The sequence below is a fragment of the Patella vulgata genome, chromosome 5 (genome assembly GCF_932274485.2).
Source record: "Patella vulgata chromosome 5, xgPatVulg1.2, whole genome shotgun sequence".
Lineage (NCBI taxonomy): Eukaryota > Metazoa > Mollusca > Gastropoda > Patellidae > Patella > Patella vulgata.
Window position 1 is genome coordinate 79456908 of NC_065883.2, and position 26235 is coordinate 79483142.

Sequence of the window (26235 nt, forward strand, 5' to 3'; positions counted from 1 at the left end):
TCATAATTAGAACATCATAATTAGAACATCATAACATCATAATTATAACATCATAATTTCAAATCACATCACGGATATTGACTTCATGTTTTGGAACCCACGTATAAATCACTCAGTCTAAACCCAGCTTTAGTACAAATATTTCATTTCAACTTGAATAAAATTCTAAACTAGACTAATATTATTTACAGATTATTTCTCAAATTGAGAATAAATATATTTATAAACAACAAACAAATGAAAGTTTAAAACCCTTTCAAACAATACTCCGAGATCTTAAAATGATAAAAAGAAAAGGAAAATACATATATGTTAAAAAGATCACATATACTTTAATCTAATATATTTTACAGGGAATATACAAATATGATACAAATCACTCTGTTTATTATTTCTGATATATAGTATATCTCACAGTGATATTTTCTACTATTTTCATAGACATCTAACAGTGATAAATTCTACTCTTGTCATAGACATCTGGGCCATTTTAATCTCACAGTGAGAAATTCCATTGTGATAAATTCTACTATTTTCATAGATATCTGAACCATTAATATCTTACAGTGATAAATTCCGATGTCATAGACATCTGGGCCATTTTAAAATATCTCACTGTGATAAATTCTCCTGTTGTCATAGACATCTGGGCCATATATATCTGACAGTGAGAAATTCCACTGTTGTCATTGAAATCAGGGCCATATACATCTGACAGTGATTAATTCAACTCTTGTCATAGACATCTGGGCCATTAATATCTCACAGTGATAAATTCTACTCTTGTTATAGACATCTGGGTCATTTTGAAATATCTCACTGTGATAAATTCTCCTATTGTCATAGACATCTGGGCCATTAATATCTCACAGTGATAAATTCTACTCTTGTTAGAGACATCTGGGCCATTTTGAAATATCTCACTGTGATAAATTCTCCTGTTGTCATAGACATTTGGGTCATTTTGAAATATCTCACTGTGATAAATTCACCTCTTGTCATAGACATCTGGGCCATATACATCTGACAGTGAGGAATTCCACTGTTGTCATAGATATCTGGGCCATTTTAAAATATCTCACTGTGATAAATTCTCCTATTGTCATAGACATCTTGGCAATTAATATCTCACAGTGATAAAGACCACTCTTGTCATAGACATCTGGGCCATTAACATCTCACAGTGATAAAGTCCACTGTTGTCATAGACATCTGGGCCATTAATATCTCACAGTGAGAAATTCTCCTATTGTCATAGACATCTGGGCCATTAATATCTCACAGTGATAAAGTCCACTGTTGTCATAGACATCTGGGCCATTAACATCTCACTGTGATAAATTCCACTCTTGTCATAGACATCTGGGCCATTTTGAAACATCTCACAGTGAGAAATTCCACTCTTGTCAGCGATTTACACATCTATATCAATATTTCATATGAGAACATTAAAACATGTCCACGTATGATCTCAATGTCACAGATGTCTGTATTCACATTCAAACCACGCAAGTTGCATAAAAATTACAAACTTCCCAAAATCACAATTTTTCAGAAGGGATAGCAAATGACCAAGATGTTCATTAGCTTCTACAAACCACAAAAATACTTTTACCAAAGTAAGGATTTTAGATTAACCATAAATATCAACTGGGACGAGTTTCACAAAAATTTCTAACTTTGAGAAGAGATAAAAAATGACTACATGTATATATTAGGTTCTCTTTTTCACTTCTGATACAAACTTTCATGACACTTCAAAAATACTTTCATCAAAGTAATAGGTATTATAGATATCTTTTCTGTAAATTTCTAAATAAATTGTTTGTATGAAAACATAGACTAAACCTATCTTTATATGTATCTTTCTAAACAAAAGTATAATTTTTAAAAGAATTGAAATGAAAATCGGAGATATCTTTGATACAAAAACAATATGCATTTCTGATCACCTTAAAACAAAAGAGATCTCCGAAACATTTGATATTCAGCCAACATTTAATCATAGCACCGATTAAATCAAACAAGGACCTCTATAGCTTGGCTATCATCTATCTCCATAGGAATAAACTCCTGGCTCTCTTCTATCGACGGCATCGATGATGCTCCAAGAGCACGATTTTTTCTGTAAGGACTTGGTCTGGGCGTGGCCGGGGACGCGGAAACTGACGATATGTCCGGACTAATCATTATATCTGTCGTCTTCTTGTTGATTAATAAAAACACAGAAATAGCCAGCGCGATAAAAACTATAGATCCTACTATTGTTCCTATTAATATATCACTCTTTAAACCATGGCCGGGATTATACACTTTCTTCTCATTTAACCATATACTGAAAATATAGAACACTCATTTAAAAATATAGAACACCTATTTAACCATATACTGAAAATATAGAACACCCATTTAACCATATTCTGAAAATATAGAACACTCAATTAATCATATACTGAAAATATAGGACACCCATTTAACCATATGTAAACTGAAAAAAAAACAACACTCATTTAACCATATACTGAAAATATAGAACACTCATTTAATCATAAATGGAAAATATAGAACACCCATTTAACCATATAATGAAAATATAGAACCCTATTAAACCATACACTGAAAATGTAGAACATTCATTTAACCATAAAATGAAAATATAGAACACTCATTTAACCATATACTAAAAATATAGAACACTCATTTAACCATATACTGAAAATATAGAACACCTATTTAACCATATATTCGAAATATAGAACACTCAATTAACTATATACTGAAAATATAGAACACCTATTTAACCATATATTGGAAATATGAAATGATATGAAATGGGGTTTAACATCCTACTGTTCTGCTCCTATACTGGGCTAATGAAGACGGGCATACTCCATACAGTGTGCTATGAGGGAAATTTTGCCCGGGCAGCGGTACTATCGCCTACTCTTTTATTGAATTCCAACTGCCAGGGGATCTTTTACGTGCATACTAATATATACACAAGATCTCGGTTTTTCGTCTCATCCAAAGGACTAGACAGCTGTCCTTGTTAGGCCCTCCATCCTACATCACTGACAAGGGGAAACCACACCAGAAAATCTGGATGAACTTTCTCGGTCAATGCAATATTGGAAATATAGAACACTCAATTAACCATAAAATGAAAATATAAAACACCCATTTAACCATATAACGAAAATATAGAACACCCATTTAACCATAACATGAAAATATAAAACACCCATTTAACCATATAATGAAAATATAGAACACCCATTTAACCATATACTGAACATACAGAACCATAATTTAACCATATACTGAAAATATAGAACACCCATTTAACCATATATTGAAAATATAGAAAATCTAATTTTATGTCAAATTAACAGAACGAAAGACCGGCCAGATTAAATTGAAAATTATATGTGGAACACATAACAAACCAGAAAAAAGGGGGTCTTACCTAATTTCAGATCTATTTGAGATTCCATTTGCATAAAAAGTGGAATTCTTTCCATCAGCTTCAACATGAACCCAGAATCTACCGTTGAGAACAACCATCTCGAGTTGATATTCTATATCTTCAGAACTCACATCTACAAAATCAAATGAAGTTTAACATCTTACTGTTCTACGCCGACTGAACTAATGAAAACAGGCATACGCCATACAGTGTGCTATGAGTGAAATTTTGCCCACTACGGCCTACTTTTATTTTGATTTCAAAATGTACTGTACACAGGACCTCAGTTTTCTGTCCCATTCAAATGACCATACCTTGCCCCTTGCTAGACACTCTGTCCTACACTGCTGAACTTATTCGTTCTACACAGGGATCGAACGTGGGACCTCCAAGTTAGCAAGCCAACATCTCACTCACTGATCCACCACGTCTCTAACGCCCACCCATGTCAGTACGCCCACCCATGCCCATTAAGGTACACACATAAAGCATTAAATGAAAGGACAATCCAACAGTCAATAAATAGATGATACTCATTTATCAACTGCACGTTTCTTTATACAAAGGAATCAACCTGATTAAAGTACAGTTCTATATTTCGTTTCGTTTATTTATACTTTCGATGACCTCCACTGCATGAAGATCTAACCGATTGTAGTGGAAGGTCGCATCTGAGGTCCTACAAGCCATAACAGACAATTTCATTGGCTAATCTCTCACATCAACCAGAACACGGGTTATATAACAACTCTTCCAGATCCTAGTGTAGTAAAGACAATCAGATTGTAAAGCCAGCAGCAATCTGAATTTTTTATCACATCATCAACAGGTTATTGAGGTATCGTAATTACCACATCTCATCATTCACACTCGATCAGAATCAGATATATCATGTTCCAAAGAATCAACAACAAAAAAAAATGAGCGTTATCGAATTTAGTCAAGACTTCACTTAGTAAACATCCATAAGAAGTTTCAACATTCTACCTCATTTAAAAGCAGAGTTATTGTTTACCAAAAAGTGTGATGGCCAGACAGACAGGTCGACCGACCGACTGACAAACAGACCAACCCATTTCAACAGTCCCCTGCTTTCTCTAAAAGGCAAGGGATTATAAACTTACTATTTAATACATTGGGTGGATGAAGCCAGAATGTAACAGTGTTATTTTCAGGGTCAGCTGAAAAGTTCTGGATTCTGTCTCTTGACACGGGAATCACAGATATAACTTTACGAATGAAGGAAGCTTCAAACTGGGAACGGAATGTTGGATCCATAAGTTGTGTCAGGTTGTCTTGTGAAAAGAAGATTTTTATTGGTATGGCTTCGAAGTCTGAAAACACAAAAACCATAACCAAATATTGAATTATTCTATACTGTATAAGTATGTTATTCTATTTATTTAGAATTTTTTTCAGAAAAAAAGGTTTTAATTAAGAATAAGAGAAAGAGAGGGAGAGAAATGGAGTTTAATGTCCACTTGCCACACACTAGGTCATTTCGGGACTAACATATGGTTCAATTTATTTCAATAATTCACTTGCACGTAGGTGTCTTTAGCTGTGGGAGGAAACCAGAGGACAGTGAGGTTTGTCACGAACAAGCTGGGAATCGAAACCACTAGACTCAATGACACATCTTGTAATCTAATGTGCAATATGTGTTAACCATTCAGCCCCCTCCCCCTCCCTTATAAATAAACATATTGGCAAAAGATTAAACTATGATAAGAACACTCTCCACTTCTCACCTGCCTTTTGGGACCAGGAACAGGGCCCTAAGCACTGCTCTTCATTTTCTTGTTGGGTAATGAGTTCAATATTATTTGTTGATTAACAAGTCAATTAACTTGTCAGCTATAATAACATTAATTAGCGCTTAACAATAATTTTGATAATCCAGTAAAAATACTGGATCATGTATTCTGTGTATAGTAACCTGTATATATTTACCTGTGTATAGTAGATTGTTTATTATATATTTACCTGTATGTAGTAGATAGTGTATTATATATTTACCTGTATGTAGTAGATAGTGTATTATATATTTACCTGTGTATTGTAGATAGTGTATATGTAGTAGATTGTGTATTATATATTTACCTGTATGTAGTAGATAGTGTATTATATATTTACCTGTGTATTGTAGATAGTGTATTATATATTTACCTGTATGTAGTAGATTGTGTATTATATATCTACCTGTATGTAGTAGACAGAGGTAGATTGTGTATTATATATTTACCTGGATCACGGATTCGGTGTGTAGTAGATTGTGTATGAGCTGCTGTTGATGTTACTAGTTGATCTTGAGAACACAGGATATGAGGATTAGTTGGACATATTATACTACCACTGTAACCTGTAATCTATATCAAATATACAATAACAAAATATACAATATCTTATAATATAGAATGATATACAATTTCTTATATATAGTATATTATACAATATCTTATAATATAGAATGATGATATACAATTTCTTATATATAGTATATTATACAATATCTTATAATATAGAATGATGATATACAATATACAATTTCTTATAATATAGAATGATGTACAATATATATAACCTATACCATATAATATACATAATACAATATCTTTATATAGTATAATATACAATATTTACACGTATATAACCTATACAATATCTTATAATATACAAGATATATAATTGCCTTTAATACAAGGAGAGAGAAAAGTTATACATCCGTTCAAAATTTACTAGATCAGTTCTGTTTACAAATCTTGACAGAGTGGCACAGTGAAAATGAAATGGGGTTTAACTTCCCACTGTTCTGCTCCCATCGGGGCTAATGAAGTCATGCAGTCAGCTTGGACAGCAATTGAATTCCAATTATCAGGGATTCTTCTATGTGACTGCCATTTTTTTGTCCCATCCAAATGACTAGATGATGTTCCTTACAAGGCAATCCGGCCTACACTCTGACATTTTAAATGAAAGCCCTGCACCAAATTCACCAGGGGGGTTGGATGGCCGAATGGTTAGCATGTGCGTGCTATATCATAAGGCCTGTCATTGAGTCAACTGGCATGGTTTCGAATCCCCGGTTGTACGTGACAAGGAGTAGGGTGGCCTGTCCAGCCTCGTGGGTTTTCTCCTGGTCCTCCGGTTTCCTCCCACTGAGGGGGTGTTAACGCCCACTCAACACAAACTAGGTCATTTCGGGACTAACATATGGTTTAGTTTTATTCCAATAATTCGCGCATAGGGGTCTTTAGCAGTGGGAGGAAACCGGAGGACCCGGAGAAAACCCACGAGGTTGGACAGGCAACTCTACTCCTTGCCACGTACAACCGGGGATTCGAAACCACCCCAGTTGACTCAATGACAGGCTTTATGGTACAGCGTGCACGTGTTAACCATTCAGCCATCCAACCCCCCTTGTTTATATGGAGATATAAATATAATTTGTTTATTGATTATACAGAGATATAAATATATAATATAAGGAGTTACTCACCTGTATAGTACTTCCAGGTAAACAATCTATCCAATCAGATTTCCTCAATTTAATTTGAACATGACCAGCACGTTTACATCTATGTTCGTAACATCGACCAACGGATTGAATTTCACTCGTATTTAAATACTACAAACAAAAAATAAAAACATGTAACATTTTTATCATCTGGAAATGCGGCAATACTATATACCGGAAAACACCGGAATACAAACGGAAAACATAGTATGGCCCCTGGAAATGTTACAAGATGCCAGTATCAGGAATCAACATAGAATGTCCACACCACATGTACGAACGACGAATATAAAACACATAAAATTTTAACATCTGAAAATGCGACAAGATGATGGCGTGAAAATCAAAGTTTGAAACCTCTGACATTGAATACACACACCATGTGAATTAAAGAGGAATACTCCAGAGTAAGGATAATACACAAATGTTTCACTCTGACAGTCAATGATCATCATTAATGAAGGAATTTGAATCAAAGCATCCTCTGAACATGACAGAAATAATGATTTTTCATTAGCGTTCTTTTCCCAAAATATGTAAAACACATTTTGTTACTTGCAATTTTCAGACAGTATCTACGCTATGTACGGTACTCAAATGAATCATTTAAAATCTAATCACGAACACAAAATAACAATACCAATTGCTTGGATGAAAATCAGAACCAGTGACTGCCAGGCAGGATATGCCCACATTTTGAAAGAGATAGATAGAGAACAAGCTAAACAAAAAGTGATTTTTCGTACAATCAAGTGCCATAATTCAGCCAGTTACGATCTGATATGCACGAATATCGACAGGAACCAAGACCTGTGGGTTATGAAGATATATTTCAAGTTTCATCAAAATCGGATCAAAATTGTGACTTCTAGAGGGTTCACAACCTTAATATACCATATTTTTTACACTATTTTGTCCGGCAGTTTTGGTCTGATTTTCACAAAATTCAAACACAGCCATCATTAGGGTGTAATGGTGATATATTCAAACGTTTTTTTACCTCTAGAGTGACCACAAGCTAAAAACGCGATTTTTCGTACAATCAAGGGCCATAATTTAGGAAGTTACAATCCGATATGCACAAATTTTGAAAGGAACCAAGATCTTTGGGTTATAAAAATGTATTTCAAGTTTCATCAAAATCGGATCAAAATTAGGACCTCATTAGGGTGTAACGGTGATATATTCAAACATTTTTTTAAATCGGATAAAAATTGTTACCTCTAGAGTGACCACAAGCTAAAAACGCGATTTTGCGTACAATCAAGGGCCATAATTCAGGAAGTTATGATCCGATATGCGCAAATTTTGAAAGAAACCAAGATCTTTGGGTTATAAAAATGTATATTAAGTTTCAAGAAAATCGGATCAAAATTAGGACCTCTAGAGTGTACACAACCTTGATATACCATATTTGTACACTATTTGCGAACGAGGGGCGTCCATTTGAACTCAAGCGTCATTACAATGTAACGGGGATATATTCAAATGCTTTTTTAAATCGGATAATAATTGTGACCTCTAAAGGTACCACAAGCTAAAAACCCAATTCTTCGTACAATCAGGGGCCATAATTCAAGAAGTTACGATCCAATATGCGCAAATATCACATACTAGCAGGATACCCGGCTTCGCTCGGGGGTCATAACTCCGAAACCGGAAGTGGTAGACTAACGCCACCTGGCCTATGTTACTCCCCGGTCCGAGCTAACCCTATACCCCAAATTTCAGACTCGGGGCAGACCTAGTGTAGCCGCCAACCCCGAACAGACAGACAGACAGACAAACGACAGTCACAAATATATATATAGATAGATAGCCAAGATCTTTGGGTTATAAACATGCAATTCAAGTTTCATCAAATTCAGATGAAAATTGTGACCTCTAGAGTGTGCATAAGCTAAAAATGTGATTTTTCGTACAATCAGGGGCCATAATCTGTTATGGTACAATATATGGAAGACAGACCTAAATTTTAACTTTTGTCAAAATCAAATAAAAATTGTGACCTGTAGAGTGCCCACAAACAAATTGTCGACGGACGGACAGAGGCGACGACAATATACGTCTGCTCGTGAGAGATATTGGGAACCTAACATAAACCCTCAGATCATAATCAGGTAATGTTAAAATTGTTTACCTCATAAAATAGGGGATCACGTGGCTAAGTGGGTAGGACGCTGACTCGCTAGCCTGGAGGCCCTCCATTTTGCAAAACTGACAAGGGGAAACCACGTTGGAAAATCAGGATGAACTATCTCGACCAATGCAGGGATCGAACACCCGACCTCCAGGCTAGCAAGCCAGCGTCTTAACCACCTAGCCATCATGACCCCTGATTCCCTAAATACTGACCAGAGACTTTAGGCTAGGGTTAGGGTTAGGGTTTAATGTCAAATTATTTACCTTAGGAAAAAGACTAGAAACAAAACATCTACTTGATTCGGAAAATGTTTCTCCATAATCATTTGAATATCTGACACCAAACTTTTTAAAACATTGGTCCTGAAAAAATTATCAAGCTTACAGAATTATCCACTTTCAAAATAATACAGTTCTTAAGACTTAAACATACATTATGCAAGAGGTAAATCTGTCTATTGCAGGTCTTTCTTTAGGCCTGAAATGTTATCTAAATTATTAATTAGACATTAATTAACTTATCCAGACCATAATCAACTCTAGATGGCATCGCTAGCCTGCGATCTTAAGTGGATTGTGATCCGATTTACTGTATAACTTTCCTTCTCGATTAAACGATTAAATGGATAACCGAGACTATGCTGTTTAACGTACTGACTTTAGTAATGATGACCGAGGCTAGGCAGAAATTTCATTCGCTTAGTTCTCAGTTCATAGTTGATATATTTGAATGAAATTTTTAGCAAATTGCCTTTACGTTATCTAGTTTTTATTTATTATAGTGAGAACTGCCAACTTTTTATCTAATCTCCCATAATGTATCTTTAAAGATTTAGGTCAGTGAATTATTGAAACATGTAATTCCTTAAGGCAGGACACTACCTTATAAAACACTCTGTATAGATTGATCTGTCAAATTTTGATATCAGCTAAAATTGCCCAAAATAGTTAAAATTTGTTGATTTTTCAAGTCGTGTCCAGCCTTTATATTATATAGTGTTAAATATTTAGTCATTTGTATAGGTAAATCAAATTTTTAACTTTTAATTTGCTTTTTTCCGTACTCAATTTTTCACCCATTTCAGGTCTTAGAAAATCAAATTCTCAAAATCTATGAGAGATAATGGTCTTATCTTTGGAATACGATTAGTGCTATAGCTACTGTTTGCAATAAGGTGATTTTCAAAGTGTTTGTTATACATTTGGACATTTTATTGTACAAAATCCTTTTAGTGGTGTGTTCGGCCACACCCACTTGTTTTATGTGGGATGCATAATGTTCTTTATTAACTTTCAAATAGTAAAATTTATGCCTTATTGCACTCTTTGATGCCTATATATGTTATTCCAAATCACAAATAGTTTGTTTCAATAAAATTGTTGAAGATTTTGATTTCCTAACATAGCCACCGTGAATATATAAAAAAATCCAATATGGCCACCATTTCCATGACAACAAATAAACATTTTGCGCTCAAATTATCAAATCTGATTTTGGACATCATATACTAATATTACACTAAATGGCAAGTTTCTGTTATCAATGTAAAATTCTTAGGTAGTGTCCTGCCTTAAATAATTTTCAGGATATTTCAGTCCAATTTTCACGATTTTCGAACCCAACTATTTATGCAATTCCTACTAAGTTGTTCTATGTGAATCCTAACGAGTGCACCTTATTTTTTCGTGGCTGGAGAATTCTTGAAATGGTTCCACTCATACCTGTGATGTGGGTGTATATTATCTGTAGCTACCTGTGTTTTACTTGATGTATATAATCAACTTACCAGTGTTGAGGGTGTATATAATCAACTTACCTGTGATGAGGGTGTATACAATGTTGTTACCTGTGATGAGGGTGTATACAATGTTGTTACCTGTGATGAGGGTGTGTTTTACTTGAAGTAATTAATCAACTTACCTGTGATGAGGGTGTATATATTCTACATGGTTTAATATGAGTATCTGTCCTACAAACACCTTTATCTAATCCCATATAATCACATCCATTACCACTGAAAATATACCAATAAACATATACCTGAATATGGATTACTCAAATATATATATATATATATACCTGACTAATTAATTACTCAACACCTTTTGAGAAACTAAACAGTTATAAACCCAACACTATCACCTCGGTGGAAGCGGACGTAAAATACAACTAACTCATCATCATATCTAAGAACAGTTTTCCAACAATAGTTTGAAACTAAACATTAAATACAGAAACTCCTGCTAAAACAGGATACCTGAGTTACCTCAGTTACCTGAGTTGTAGTGATAGACTCGCCAATAGAAATGAATCAAAGTAAAATGAGATTTAACGTCCTACTGTTCTGCTCCGACTGGGCTAATAAAGATGGGTATATGCCATACAGTGTGCTATGAGGGAAGTTTTGCTCCGACAATGGCGCTACGGCCTACTGTCAGGGGTTATTTTACATGTACACCAATGCGTACCTCGTTTTTTTCATCCTATCTATCGTGGACCAGTGAGTGACAAGAGGTACTCGAAGGTATCCAATTCGTACATAGGATCTCGGTTTTTCATTCTAGCCATCGTGCAACATTGTCAAGAGCTACTCAAAGGTATCCAATGCGTAAATAGGATCTCGGTTTTTCATCCTATTTATCGTGGACCACTGACAAGAGCTACTCAAAGGTATCCAATGCGTACACAGGACCTTGTTTTTTCATCCGATCTATCGTGCACCAGTGACAAGAGGTACTTGATGGTATCCAGAAAAATATATTTTTTAAACACTTGTAACAAATATATAATAATCCATATGAAATTTGTCTGCGATACACGACAAAGAATAAATGTTTTTTTTGCTAAATATCAAGGATAAAATAATATATTTATTTACCTTCCTTGACAGAAGAATTCTCTTTGACTACCACAGTATTCTTTTAAACCAAATTTACAACCTTGTCCTGAAGAAATCAATCAAACTTTAAATGAAATGAAATGAAATGAAATGGGGTTAACGTCCTACTGTTCTGCTCCTAAACTGGGCTAATGAAGACGGGCATATGCCATACAGTGTGCTATGAGGGAAATTTTGCCCGGGCAGCGGCACTATTGCCTACTCTTGTATCGAATTCCAACTGCCAAGGGATCTTTTACGTGCATTCCAATGTATACACGGGACCTCAGTTTTTTGTATTATCCGAAGGACTAGACAGCTGTCCTTGTCAGGCCCTCCGTCCTACATCACTGAAAACTGTAAATAACGTAGATAAACATACATTATGTTAGATTAAGATAAAGAGCTGGTCATTCTTGCTATAATAGTTCAAAAATAGACTGCGAAATATGTATATATTGAAAATTTCATTCAAATTTACTCTGGGGGGATCACGGTGGCTAAGCCGGTAAGACGCTGGCTCGCTAGCCTGGAGGTCGGGTGTTCGATCCCTGCATTGGCCGAGAAAGTTCATCCAGATTTTCCAGCGTGGTTTCCCCTTGTCAGGACTGAGGGCCTGACAAGGACAGCTGTGTAGTCGTTCGGATGGGACGAAAAACCGAGGTCCCATGTACACATTGGCATGCACGTAAAAGATCCCTTTTCAGTTGGAATTCGGTATAAGAGTAGGCCATAGGGCCGCTGCCCGGCACAATTTCACTCATAGCACACTGTATGGCGTATGCCCGCCTTCATTAGCCCAGTATAGGAGCAGAACAGTAGGATGTTAAACCCCATTTCTTGTCATTTCATTTCTTTATTTTGGGCGAAGTTATCAGTTTGAAGATGTAGCGTAGATCGTTTAATAGTGGAGTAACAGTTCTTGAGACAACCAAGACTTAACCTTGATTATCCATTTAATAGTGGAGTAACAGTTCTTGAGACAATCAAGACTTAGCCTTGATTATCCATTTAATAGTGGAGTAACAGTTCTTGAGACAACCAAGACTTAACCTTGATTATCCATTTAATAGTGGAGTAACAGTTCTTGAGACAATCAAGACTTAGCCTTGATTATCCATTTAATAGTGGAGTAACAGTTCTTGAGACAACCAAGACTTAGCCTGGATTATCCATTTAACGTTAATTCTTTAAATCTCGTGGGAGTTTAAATCCATTTAAATCTCAGCCATCCGATGGTCTAGAGAGTTGATTATAGGCCTGTCATGTTAACAAATGTTTAAATAATAATTTCAGGCCTAAATAAAGACCTGCAATAGGCAGATTTAGCTCTTGTAATAATAGTAAATATCATAATTTGCAGATTAGAGATCTCCTTTCTATGTATTGTTCTTACTGAGATATAGAGAGAACAATGGGGTTTAAAACTACTGAACACAGACTAAGTCATTTTGGGACTAACATATGGTAGACTTTTATTTCAACAATTCGCTTCCGTATACAGGTACTATTAGTAGTAGGAGGTAACCGGATGACCCAGATAAATCTCAAAGTGTGGGCACAAAAAGATGCCACTTGATTCACATCTTCAATAGAAGGAAGGATCTCACTGTAACTCTGTACGCCTTATCAAGGCTTTCACGTAATACCCTCCATATTTTGGTACTAATTTCGATTGGGTACTCAACCAGCTGGGGAGCCTATCAGATTCCTCGGTCATCACGGATACCAAGTCTCATGCTTTACAGCTAAATTGTCTACCTGTGATAATCTAGTTGCAAAGTTCAAGGCTTGTTCAATGTCAAGGTTTCCGTGGAGTTCACCATGTTTGATTTGAGTCTGTCACAACCTCTGATTGGACGCCACTGTTCGTGTGTTTTCGGTAATGGGAGATAACATAGCTATAAGGTCGGGAATTTCAGACCAGTCTAGCAACATCTAGATGTTATAAAAGCCGTGGTCGTTGCTTCAGGAACATGCTCGACTCAATGATTTAAAGCTCTCACTATTAACATTCTGCTTCATCCATCGACCCACCCCCACCCCCACCCCCACCCGGCCCCGCTTTTTAACAGAAGAAATTGATACCAATAGAAGAACTACAGAATAAAAAGATTTAATTTTACCTTTCCCCCAGAGAAAACGATCAGCTTGACTATAATCTACTTTATACCATCCTGAATCTTCAAATACAGCTAGAGTTATCTCATCTATATAGGTTAGGTGTGGCTAGAATTATAATATATATATATATACAGCTAGAGTAAGGTAAGAATTTGATTCAAGGAAATGAAATGAAATGAAATGGGGTTTAACGTCCTACTGTTCTGCTCCGAACTGGGCTAATGAAGACGGTCATACGCTATACAGTGTGCTATGAGGGAAATTGTGCCTGGACAGCGGCACTACGGCCTACTCTTATATCAAATTCCAACTGTCAAAGGATCTTTTACATGCATGTCAATGTATACACGGGACCTCGGTTTTTCGTCCCATCCGAATAACTAGACAGCTGTCCTTGTCAGGCCCTCCGTCCTGCATCACTGACAAGGCAGAACCATGCCGGAAAATCTGGATGAACTTTCTCGACCAATGCAGAGATCGAACATCCGACCTCCAGGCTAGCGAGCCAGTGTCTTACCCACTTAGCCACCGTAACCTCTTGACTCAAGTAGAATTGAACAAGAGCTTAATGCATTACGTTTTGAGTCTTATAACTGAGAAACAGTGCTCAGGTTATGAGAATATATACGATTTTGCAGCGACTGACATTTTTGGTCACAAAGGGTTTTGACTCTGATCAGTTACCTTTTATTAGCACCAGTTTACACATATTTAACCTCTTGACACTGTGGCCATAGAGGTTTTTAACGCTAACCAGTTACCTATTAATTAGAGAGGGGGAGAAATGGCGTTTAACATCCGCTCAACACAAACTGGGTCATTTCGGGATAAACATAAGGTTAAATATTATTTCCATAATTTGCAGTGCGAGGAAACCGGAGGACTCAGAGAAAACCCACGAGGTACGACAGGCAACACTACTCCTTGCCACGTACAACCGGGGAATCAAAACCACGCAAGTTGACTCAATGACAGACCTTATGATACTGCACACAGGTGCTAATCAATCGGCCATCCAACCACCCTTCTTCTGTGAACGAAACGTCGGTCTACCCTTGACATTAAAAATCTAAAAGATATTACCTGTATACTCTGTGACATCATCAACGAACCGTGCATTATCCTGGAGTCCCAGTGAGATGTGATGATGTCATTCTGTAAAACAAAATATAATAAAAACTTTATTCCCAATGAGATCTATCTTCAATAGAAGGCAAGATCTCGCTTAAACTACTTACATCTTATCAAGGCCTTTGCGTAATACCCTGCATATTTCGGCACTAATTTCGATTGGGTACAAGCCCAACTTGTGAGCCTATCAGATTCCTCGATTGTCGCGCTTTCAAGCTAAAATGTCTACCTGTGATAATTGAGTTGCAAAGTTCAAGGTTCATTCAATGTCAAGGTTTTCGTAGAGGTCGCGATGTCACAACCTCTGATTGGACGCTACTGCTCAAGTGTCTGTAGATATCGTAGCTATAAGTTCGGGAATTGTGAAGTAAACAAGCAACGTCCAGATGTTTCAGGAACATGAGTGAGATGTGATTACTGACATCTTATTCTGTAAATAATAATCTAATATTTTCAATAAGAAGAATATCTAACAAAGTAGGAAGCCGAGTTGACTCGGTGAACGGGAGGTCTTGTGTTCGTTCGATCCTGGTGTTGTCAGAGATCGTTCATCATGTTTTTCCTGCATTGTTCCACCCTTGTCAGTGGTGCTGGACGGAGTAGCTGGCACGGAACAACATACAGAAACTGGGCTAATGAAGATGGACATACATCATGAAGTGAGCTATGAGTGAAATTTTACCCAGACAGCGGCACTACAGTCTACTCTTATATCAAATTCCAACTGTCAAGGGTACGCCGATGTGTACGCATGGGACCTTAGTTTTTTGTTCCATCTGAGTGACTAGACAGATGTCCTTGTCAGGCCCTCCGTCCTGCACTGATTAGCCAAACCTAGGCTTATTTCAAAAGCTATGCACTATGGGTTAATCCCATATCCTATCTCTTGGCCATTTAACGGGATAAAAGACCCAAGCTATGCACCATGGGTTAATACCGTATGCTATCTCTCTGCCACTTAACGAGGTAAAAGACCCAAGCGATGCACCATGGGTTAATCCCATCTCGGCCATTTAACGAGGTAAAAGACCCAAGCTATGCACCATGGGTTAATCCCATCTCAGACGTTTAAGGAGGTAAAAGATCCAAGCTATGCACCATGGGTTAATACCGTATCCTATAACGAGGTAAAAGACGTACTAACTTTTGAATCCATGGGACCACCATAAATAGCCTCTGTCATACAAGCGAAGTGTTGTTGTGTTTTTTGTTTAACAGATGGAGTAGTCAGTCTAGTAACACCATCGACAGGTCGTAAAACTGGTTGAGACCGGGTTGGACAGTTTGTACCGTCTGCTGTAAATATATAAAAACAAATAATTTAATTGACAGTAAAAAAGTAAAAAAACAACAAGCACATGTACCAAGCATGACAACATCACAGCCATCTTGGGGGTTGGATGGCCGAATGGTTAGCACGTGCGTGCTGTATCATAGAGCCAGAGTCAACTGGCGTGGTTTCGAATCCCCGGTTGTGCGTGACAAGGAGTAGGGTCGCCTGTCCAACCTCGTGGGTTTTCTCTGGGTCCTCCGGTTTCCTCCCACTGCTAAAGACCCCTACGCGCAAGCGAATTATTGAAATAAAATTGAACCATGTGTTAGTCCCGAAATGACTTAGTTTGTGTCGAGTGGATGTTAAACCCCATTTCTCTCTCACTCTCACAGCCATCTTGGTAATGTGACATCATCCCAATTATTCAATGAACTAGCATGTTAAGTTTAGTGTCCATTGTACTTGAATTCGCGGAGTCTTGGACTTTTTGGAAGAGAGAGAGAGAGAAATGGGGTTTAACGTCCACTCGACACAAACTAGGTCATTTCCGGACTAACATATGGTTGAATTTTATTTCAATAATTCGGCCATCCAACCCCCCCTTTTTGGAAGAGCGTCACCTAAAAATAACAAGAAGATAGGTAGCACTAGGTCTTGCATTCTCTCTATCCCAGTAGTATCGTTGCGTTGTACTGGGTCCATCCACAGGGTCTTAACGAATTCAAATTACCTGCCCTTGATTGTAGCTTAATTCTACGAACCAATCAAAAAAACAGTTTACGGTACATACCAGTCTTAGCGGCATTATTTATGTTCACCACAATAATCTTAGTTGCAATAAAATACCAGTTACTTTTCTTAACCCACTCGATTGGTCGATAAAAATAGGAGAAGTATCAAGGGCGGTTAATTAGTATATGTGTCTCCTCCATGGATGGAGCCAGAGGTTAGTGGAGTAGAACAGAACGATATCACTGAGGATTCCGTGAACAATTTCTTGGAGCAAAAATCTTTCTAACTATCAGATTATTTGATCGTAAAATAGTCAAATTTGACAAGCAGTTACAAGATTTAATAAATTTTTATAATTATGAAATGAAATGATGTTAAATGGCAGGGCCTGCAGTTTGGTGCAGTTTGTCATCGTGAAAGGTATTCTATCACTACAGACCATTAAAAACATTAAATACCTGATTTCGAGCAATCTTTAAATTCTGTAAACATCGTTTTTGAAAATCCTAAAGCATGGAACATTTCATGTAAAGCAGTCTGTGAAAAAAAAGAAAAATATTATATTTTATAGCACTACAGTGTATAACATCTATAATTCAATGATGGACCTTATGATCTAAAAATCACATGGTAAGACCCTCCTACAAATGAGAGAGAGTGAGAGAGAGAGAGAGAGAGAGATTCTGTCACAAACTAGGTTATTTCGGGACTGTGGTTCAATTTTATTTAAAAAATTTGCCTGTGCGCAGGGGTCTTTAGCAGTGAAAGGAGGGTTGGACAGGCGACCCTACTCCTTGTCACGTACAACCAGCCAATCGAAACCACGGCAGCTGACTCAATGACAGACCTTATGATACAACGCGCACATGTTAACCATTCGGCCATCAAATCCCCCTTAGAAAGAAAATAAAACGATTTCTTATAATCCGATCGTGTATTTCATTAAATGTGATAAAATATTAAAAATCTTACTATGTACAGGTGGTCTTGTGTGTATTCTTTTGATTGTTTTAACGTAGCTGGACAAAAATTAACAACTCCTGCTATTGGTCGGCCATTTTGGTCCACTTGACAATTAGCAGCGTATCCATATACCACTCGATCCTGTAATAAGTTATAACAACAATATTTAGAGTCGCATTAGCGTTGCGCTGCAATCAATCTGATTAGAACACAGATCTATATTTCGTTTCGTTTTTATAATTTTTTTCGATGGCCTACACTACACGAAGATCTGACCTGTTGTAGTGGAAGGTCATCTCAGGGGTCAAACGAATGGCTTTTGACCCTATGACGTCAGACATTTGATTAACCAATCAACGTTGATGTTTCCACCCACAGTTCTGTGCATCGCACACCAAGATCTCGCTGCAACAGATCGCTTCATTGGCTAATCCTTCACAGTAACTAGAACGCAGGTTATATAACAACTCTTCCAGATCCTATTGTAGTAAAGACAAGTAAATCGATATTTTGAACTATAAAAACAAAATGAAATATGATCTTTGTTTTTTCATGTTATTCGGCAACTTAGATCTTAAATATGATGAAAGCTCAATCTCTCAATGGAATGCTTCAATTACATTCAGAATTTATAAAGATATGGTGAATAAAAAAGTTTGAGTATACAGGTGACAATTCTATGGATTACAATTACTGCTTATTACTGAGCGACGTTTCGGCTAGGCTTCTTTAGTCTTTATCAAGCAATTTTGAATCTTACCACATTCTCTAAAGACGATATAAACAAACATCCACAACATGGGGGTGCTCAATTCACAGTAGACGATATAAACAACCATCCACAACATGGGGATGCTCAATTCACAGTCCAGAATGTCCCGAATTGACAGAAATGCAATCGAGTAATGCGGAATTCAGTCATGTCACACTTCTGTCAGTCCTGACCACAGAAATGAAATGAAATGAAATGATGTTTAACCTGGGCTAATGAAGACGGGCATACGCCATACGGTGTGCTATGAGGGAAATTTTGCCCGGGCAGCGGTGCTACGGCTTACTCTTATATCAAATTCCAACTGCCAAGGGATCTTTTACATGCACGCCAATGTGTACACGGGACCTCGGTTTTTCGTCCCATCAGAACGACTAGACAGCTGTCCTTGTCAGGCCCTCCGTCCTGCATCACTGACAAGGGAAAACCAAGCCGGAAAATGGGGATAAACTTTCTCGGCCAATGCAGGGATCGAACACCCGACCTCCAGGCTAGCGAGCCAGCGTCTTACCCACTTAGCCACGTGATCCCCTCCTGACCACAGAGGAGGTGTGAGTGGAATCGTGACGTAATTAAACACAACGAATATATTTCAGCTGTCATGGTTGGTTGAGATCTTTTCTTCTGCAGTCGATGCATGAGTTGTAGCGACAAATCACCCTTTTTACTCGATTGTCACTTTTTTGGGATTGAGAGAATTCAATTCCGGAACGTTCAATCGAGTATCCCCCTTGTAAATATTGGATAAAATCTTTTGATGGGCCTCTTTATAATCCAATTGTATCAAAGTCGGGAGATTATTTTGAATTTCGTTTTTTTAATTTTAAAAATGTTAAATAATCTCTCTTACTATTATTAGCGTGGATAAAACCATGGAAAATCTGATGGTGTAAAAAGATAAACCATGGAAATTCGGATAGTGTAAAAAGATAAACCACTGAAAATCTGATATTGTCAAAAGGATGCAAATGAAAATAAGCAGCTGAGAAAAATATTTTTTCATTTGTATATACTTACACCACGTTGACAAGTAGTCGTGGTTTGTGATGTGATATAAAGAATAAAATCAGCGTCTTGTACACCAACACCCTGTTCATAAACTTCATAGGTAGCTGATATATTAGATCGATCATATAGATTAAAACCCTCTAGATGTACCATAGGTATCTATAATATACAAAATATACAGATTAAAACCCTCTAGATGTACCATAGGTATCTATAATATACAATATACACAGATTAAAACCCTCTAGATGTACCATAGGTATCTATAATATACAATATACAGATTAAAACACTCTAGATGTACCATAGGTATCTATAATATACAATATACACAGATTAAAACCCTCTAGATGTACCATAGGTATCTATAATATATAATATACAGATTAAAACCCTCCAGATGTACCATAGGTATCTATAATATATAATATATAGATTAAAACCCTCTAGATGTACCATAGGTATCTATAATATATAATATATAGATTAAAACACTCTAGATGTACCATAGGTATATATAATATACTATATACACATATTAAAACACTCTAGATGTACCATAGGTATCTATAATATATAATATACAGATTAAAACCCTCTAGATGTACCATAGGTATCTATAATATACAGATTAAAACCCTCTAGATGTACCATAGGTATCTATAATATACAGATTAAAACCCTCTAGATGTACCATAGGTATCTATAATATACAGATTAAAACACTCTAGATGTACCATAGGTATCTATAATATACAATATACAGATTAAAACCCTCTAGATGTACCATAGGTATCTATAATACATAATATATACAGATTATATATACATACCTTGTACTTCTAAATGTCATTTACAGAAGTGATACAAACATACAACAATCACCATGACAATAAAATAAAACTTACTCTAAAATGTTCCAAACAATATTCTCCTCTATATCCTTTTTTCATCTTATAACATCTGTAAACAATAAAATATATGATCATTTCGAGACTAACATATGGTTCAATTTTATTTCAGTAATTGGCTTGCTTGTAGGAGTCTTTAGCAGTGGGAGGAAACCGGGATTAAGAAAAACCCTTGATAATTACAAAATTTTGAAAGTGGAATCTATAAAAGCAATGTCTGTCTAGATGGATCAATTCCATTCGTTGTTGATAAAGATATGATTGACCGAGAAAGTTCATCTGGATTTTCCGACGTGGTATCCCCTTGTCAGTGGTGCAGAACGGAGGGCCTGACAAGGACAGCTGTCTAGTCCTTCGGATGAGACAAAAAACTGAGGTCACGTGTATAAATTGGAATGCATGTAAAAGATCCCTTGGCAGTTGGAATTCGATATAAGAGTAGGCGATAGTGCCGCTGTCTGGGCAAAATTTCCCTCCTAGCACACTGTATGGTGTATGCCCGTCTTCATTAGCCCAGTTCAGAGCAGAACAGTAGGACGTTAAACCCAATTTCATTTTATTTTATTTCATTATAAAGATATGAGGAATTGAAAATTGATCAATCCTCGGTATGCAGGATATGGTCAAAACTAGCAAGCACCATCTAACCAGTATAATATTCGCTTAAATCTCTTGAAAAGTCTCTTTTAATCCAACCGATTCCAAGTTGGAGGGGCGCCTGTCCAATCTCGTGGGTTTTCTCCGGGTCCACCGGTTTCCTCCCACTGCTAAAGACCCCTATGCGCAAGCGAATTATTGAAATAAAATTAAACCATATGTTAGTCCCGAAATGACCTAGTTTATGTCAAGTGAACGTTAAACTCCATTTCTCTCTCTCTCTTTCAGTTTTAATGCAACCGTTTCCAAGTTGGAGGATAATCTACTGATAATATGTTAATTCTGTTTTCTTTAATTAAATTGTAAATAATCAACATGGGTAGATATTATTGAAATTGATACAAATATACATGTTATCAGCAAGCCTGGAAATAAGGCACCTGTCTGTCACAGACAATGTCAGGCACAGATTCAGGCTTTATCAGGGCCCTTATTCACGAAAACTTAAACTAAGATACAATCAAAATTTTAAGAAATACTGCAATTCGATTGGCTGACCAGTAAAATCAATTTGCATATATCCAATGAAGTTGTAGTATTTCTTAAAATTTCGGCCCAGGCACTAAACCTCTGGTACCTGTCATTTTGTCCGGCACTGATTTGTCTTTTTTATTGACATTATTAATACATGTCCAGCACTAAGTTGAAAATGTCAGGTACTATTTCATTAGTGTCTGACATTTTGTCAGATGCATCTAAAACCGTTATTTCCAGGCCTGATTATCAGTAAAATATTTCAGCCTCAGAATTAGCTCATAGTTAGCATCTGTTTCACCTTCGAAAAGTCAGGCCTGGGATAATTACCTGTTTTTATTTGGTCCTTCTTTCCACATCAATAAACAAGCTGATCTCTTTAATACCAAATTACCTTTTACAGGTAAAACTGAAGAAAAAAAATATTATTGTTTAATTAATAATCTCAACATAAATTAAAGGAAAGGGTGTTTAAATTTAAACTTCCTATGTTTTGGCACCAACTGGGCTAATATAGACAGACATATGCCATGAAGGAAATTTTGCCTGAGCAGCAGCATTTGTCTGCTGTTTATTGAATTCTAACTGTCAAGGGTTCTTTAACATGCACGCCAACTAATACACACACAAGGCCTTAGGTTTCATTCTATGCGAACAACTGATGAATGAAAGAGAGAGATAGAAAAATAAGGGAGAGTTTACCATCCACTCGACACTTCTTAGGTCCTTTCAGGACTAATATATGGTTCAATTTTATTCACATTTGCTTGCGCATAGGGATGTTTATCAGAAAACCCAAGAGGTTGAACAGACGACCCAACTCCTTGTCACGTACATGCTAGAAAACGAAACCACACCAGTCAGGTCACTCACATGTTTGGAACTAAGGCATCTTGCACCAATTCAGACTTTGTAAGGCACCGACAGCCCGTCTAATGATGTCATTTAGCTGGCACAGATTTGTGTGTTTTCTGATATCCTCAATACATCAGGTTTAAAATGCCAGAAATTTGTAACCTATAGTTCAATAATTTGTCAAATAAGTTTACATGTACGGTAGACTATAACTAAATTCATTATTTAATTAAAAGACTGCACCCATACAATTAAAAGACTGCACCCATACAATTAAGTAAATCTGTAGTTCACTGGAACAGCTCCGTAATTTGATTTGAAAATTTCAGACCAAGGAAATAAAATGGACTATTTAGTCACATTTTGGACTTTAAATTTCTACATTCTCAAAACCACAATTATTCCTGATGCCCGGTGAAATCTTCGCCTACCCCTTTAATATTTTTAATGGATGTCATTTACATATTCGATTCAATGAAAATGATAAATTGTTTACTGTTTTTGATGCATTTTGAGATTTCTGGATCAATATTTACTTCCATTATCTGTTTGTTTATTTTGAGACTACCATTATTTGAGTTCATTGAATTAATTAAAGTTAGTCAATATTTTATGAAGAGACAAAAAGCTGATTATATTCTATTAGTTTTAATTGACATCGTATAAATGAAAACGAAAAAAATCAATTCAAGTAGCCTGGGAATAACAGTGGCGGACCCAGGGTTTATTCCAGGGGGGGTGACTAAAAGAGGTCAGGGGCGAAGCGCAATCGACCAAAGGAGGGAGCACTAGAAGGGGGGGGGGCATAGGGTGTCCAAAGGGGTTAAAACTATTTTGTGCTATCTGAGGTATCTTCTGGGCAATAGTTCTCAAAGAAATAAAGTGAAAACCCCAAAAACTTGTCCGATTTTGCGTGTTTTAAATCTCTCAGAGGGGGTGAGTCACCCCCCTGGATCCGCCACTGAATAAAGCTCCTGTCACAGACACTGTAGGCTCAAATAGTCAAATTTAAAAAATGAAATGGAGTTTAACGTCCTACTGCTCTGCTCAGAACTGGGCTATAAGTGTGCTATGAGGGAAATTTTGCCCGGACAGCAGCACTACGGCCTACTCTTATATCGAATTCCAACTGTCAAGGGATCTTTTACGTGCAAGCCAATGTGTACATGGGACCTCGTTTTTTTTTTTTGTCGCATCCGAACAACTAGACAGCTGTCCTTGTCAGGCGCCCCATCCTGCATCACTGACAAGGGGGAATCATGCCGGAAAATCTGGATGAACTTTCTCGGCCAATGCAGGGATGGAACACCGGATCTCCAGGCTAGCAAGCCAGGGTCTTACCCACTCAGCCACCATGACCCCCTGCTCAAATTTAGGCAATAGCTTTGATTACGTGTGGTTGAGATAAGCATTCTGAACTGTTCCTGGCCGTGATAAAAAATTAAGAAATTGCATCATTTACGAATTTGATTATTTTGTTGACACATGATTTTTAATTGTGGTCTAACACCACCTGCTTAAATAACGATAAGAGTTATGCCCCTTTATTTTGGGTAAAATAACCAATAACCAATCTCGATACCGTGCCTGGCATGTTAAATATGGAACTCTTCCAAGTAAAGTTACTTTCAGCCACGGGGAGGGGGAAGTACGAAAATTTAACCGTGTACCGGGCCGAGATAACCTCACTTCAGTGGTCAAGATTGGCATGGTTATTTTTTACCCATTTCGTTCCTAGCACGCTATGTCATACACAATCCCTTTTGGTGTCACAGATTCGTCTCTTGTCAGTGTTTATAATACATTTCGGACTTAAAGTTCATAATAGCAGGTATGGCCTACTTCATTAGTGTCGTACATTGTGGCGGGCAGGCCTACACAGTGGCGGATTAAGCTCCACCAAGGCCTGAGGCGGCAGTTGCTGGAGGGCCTATTTAGTTTTTAAATAGGGCCTATTTAAAATGGCGTAGGCCTAATTAATTTCGGGTCAGGGCCTTTGTTGATTCCCGTTGGGCCTAAACCCAACCCCCCTAACATTCATTGTCTATGCGTTTTTAATCGTATCAGACAAGTCTAAAATTTTTTTTTTTACAAAATCTTTGGGCCTGAGGCTGCAGCCTCATCAGCCTCACTGATAATCCGCTACTGGGCCTACAACTAATATCAGTCGTTCCATTCCTGCAAAAACATGCAGCCTTGAAACAATACAAACTGGGTAATTTCAAGACAAAAATATGGTTCAGTTTTATCTCAATTACAAACTTTGCGAAAACCCTTGGGGCTAGACAGGCAACACTAGTCCTTGACAAATACACTCTAGGAATCGCAAACTACGCCAGTTGACTCAATGGCAGACTTTATGATCTAATTAGCAGTATTCCTAAACAGCATGCATTAAACCATTTGGCCCCCCACCCCCTCAAACCTCCACCCACAACCTTGATTTCTTGAAGAACTATTCCAATTAAAAAAGTTTTAGTTTGTCTAACCATACCTGACAAGAGTTTTTTAATTTTTCCGTTGGCTTTATTAATGGCTTCTTTCACCGATGTTTTGTTTTCATTCGATAATTCAAAACTTAATTCAAATATTGGATGAATCCGTAAAGGTTTATAAAAGTTTTGCGGCACACGTTTACTTCTGGCTGATTTCACGTCACCATAATTAACGTCTTTTGTAATTAATGCTGGCTTCGGTAGCTCGTCATGAACACATTGCGGAGTAATATTCGGAATGAACTGCACCAGAAAAATTAAATAAAGATAGAGATATGCCATAGTCGTTAATATCTTTGCCATCACACGTCACTGAGTGAATTTGTTTCAGGATATTGTTGTAGTAATTGTTCATGAGATGAGGATTTTCTTTCGTTAAAATCATATTGTTTTCTCATTGATGCTTTATGAATAAAATCACGAAGAAATTCTGAAATATTGCACGTCGATGTTAACCAGTGCATTTATGTCAGAACGAACTGATATTGGTAATAAGATCCTAAGAGCTTATGTTATAGTAATTGTAAACATTGAAGTTAATGTCTGCCGACATAATCCGAATTTTAGCAGATTTTTTGGTGATGAATATTCCCATGTGGACACCAAATCCTCCATAAAACAGCTATATCTGTGTTATGTGACTCTCTAATATCTTAAAGAACTCTCCTAAATGGAACAACATCACTAAACCGTGTCTTGGATACTCCTTTCAGAATGTTAATCGCAAGTTCAGAAATTCTGCCAAAATGTGGAACTGATTCCTGTGTTAAGTTCCTGCAAGTCTTGTACCAGGTGGCGCTGTTATGTTTCTCGCAAAATGCTCCTCACTACTCATG

The 26235-nt window shown here is 36.9% G+C and overlaps 1 protein-coding gene across 1 annotated transcript; it reads right to left on the reverse strand.

The window, feature by feature from the left end:
• LOC126822671 (ciliated left-right organizer metallopeptidase) lies at window positions 1–26217 on the reverse strand. The gene is made up of 17 exons (XM_050551676.2): window positions 25399–26217; window positions 22380–22458; window positions 20916–20970; window positions 20017–20166; window positions 18237–18368; window positions 17723–17801; window positions 16404–16555; window positions 15212–15283; window positions 14131–14233; window positions 12005–12071; window positions 11047–11140; window positions 9390–9488; window positions 6966–7094; window positions 5712–5835; window positions 4591–4800; window positions 3467–3599; window positions 1–2335 (listed from the first exon to the last, which is right to left on the reverse strand). Exons 1-17 carry the CDS (start codon window positions 25700–25702, stop codon window positions 2020–2022), a joined length of 2298 nt encoding a protein of 765 aa, XP_050407633.2. The 5' UTR covers window positions 25703–26217; the 3' UTR covers window positions 1–2019.
• Window positions 26218–26235: the final 18 nt, after the last annotated feature.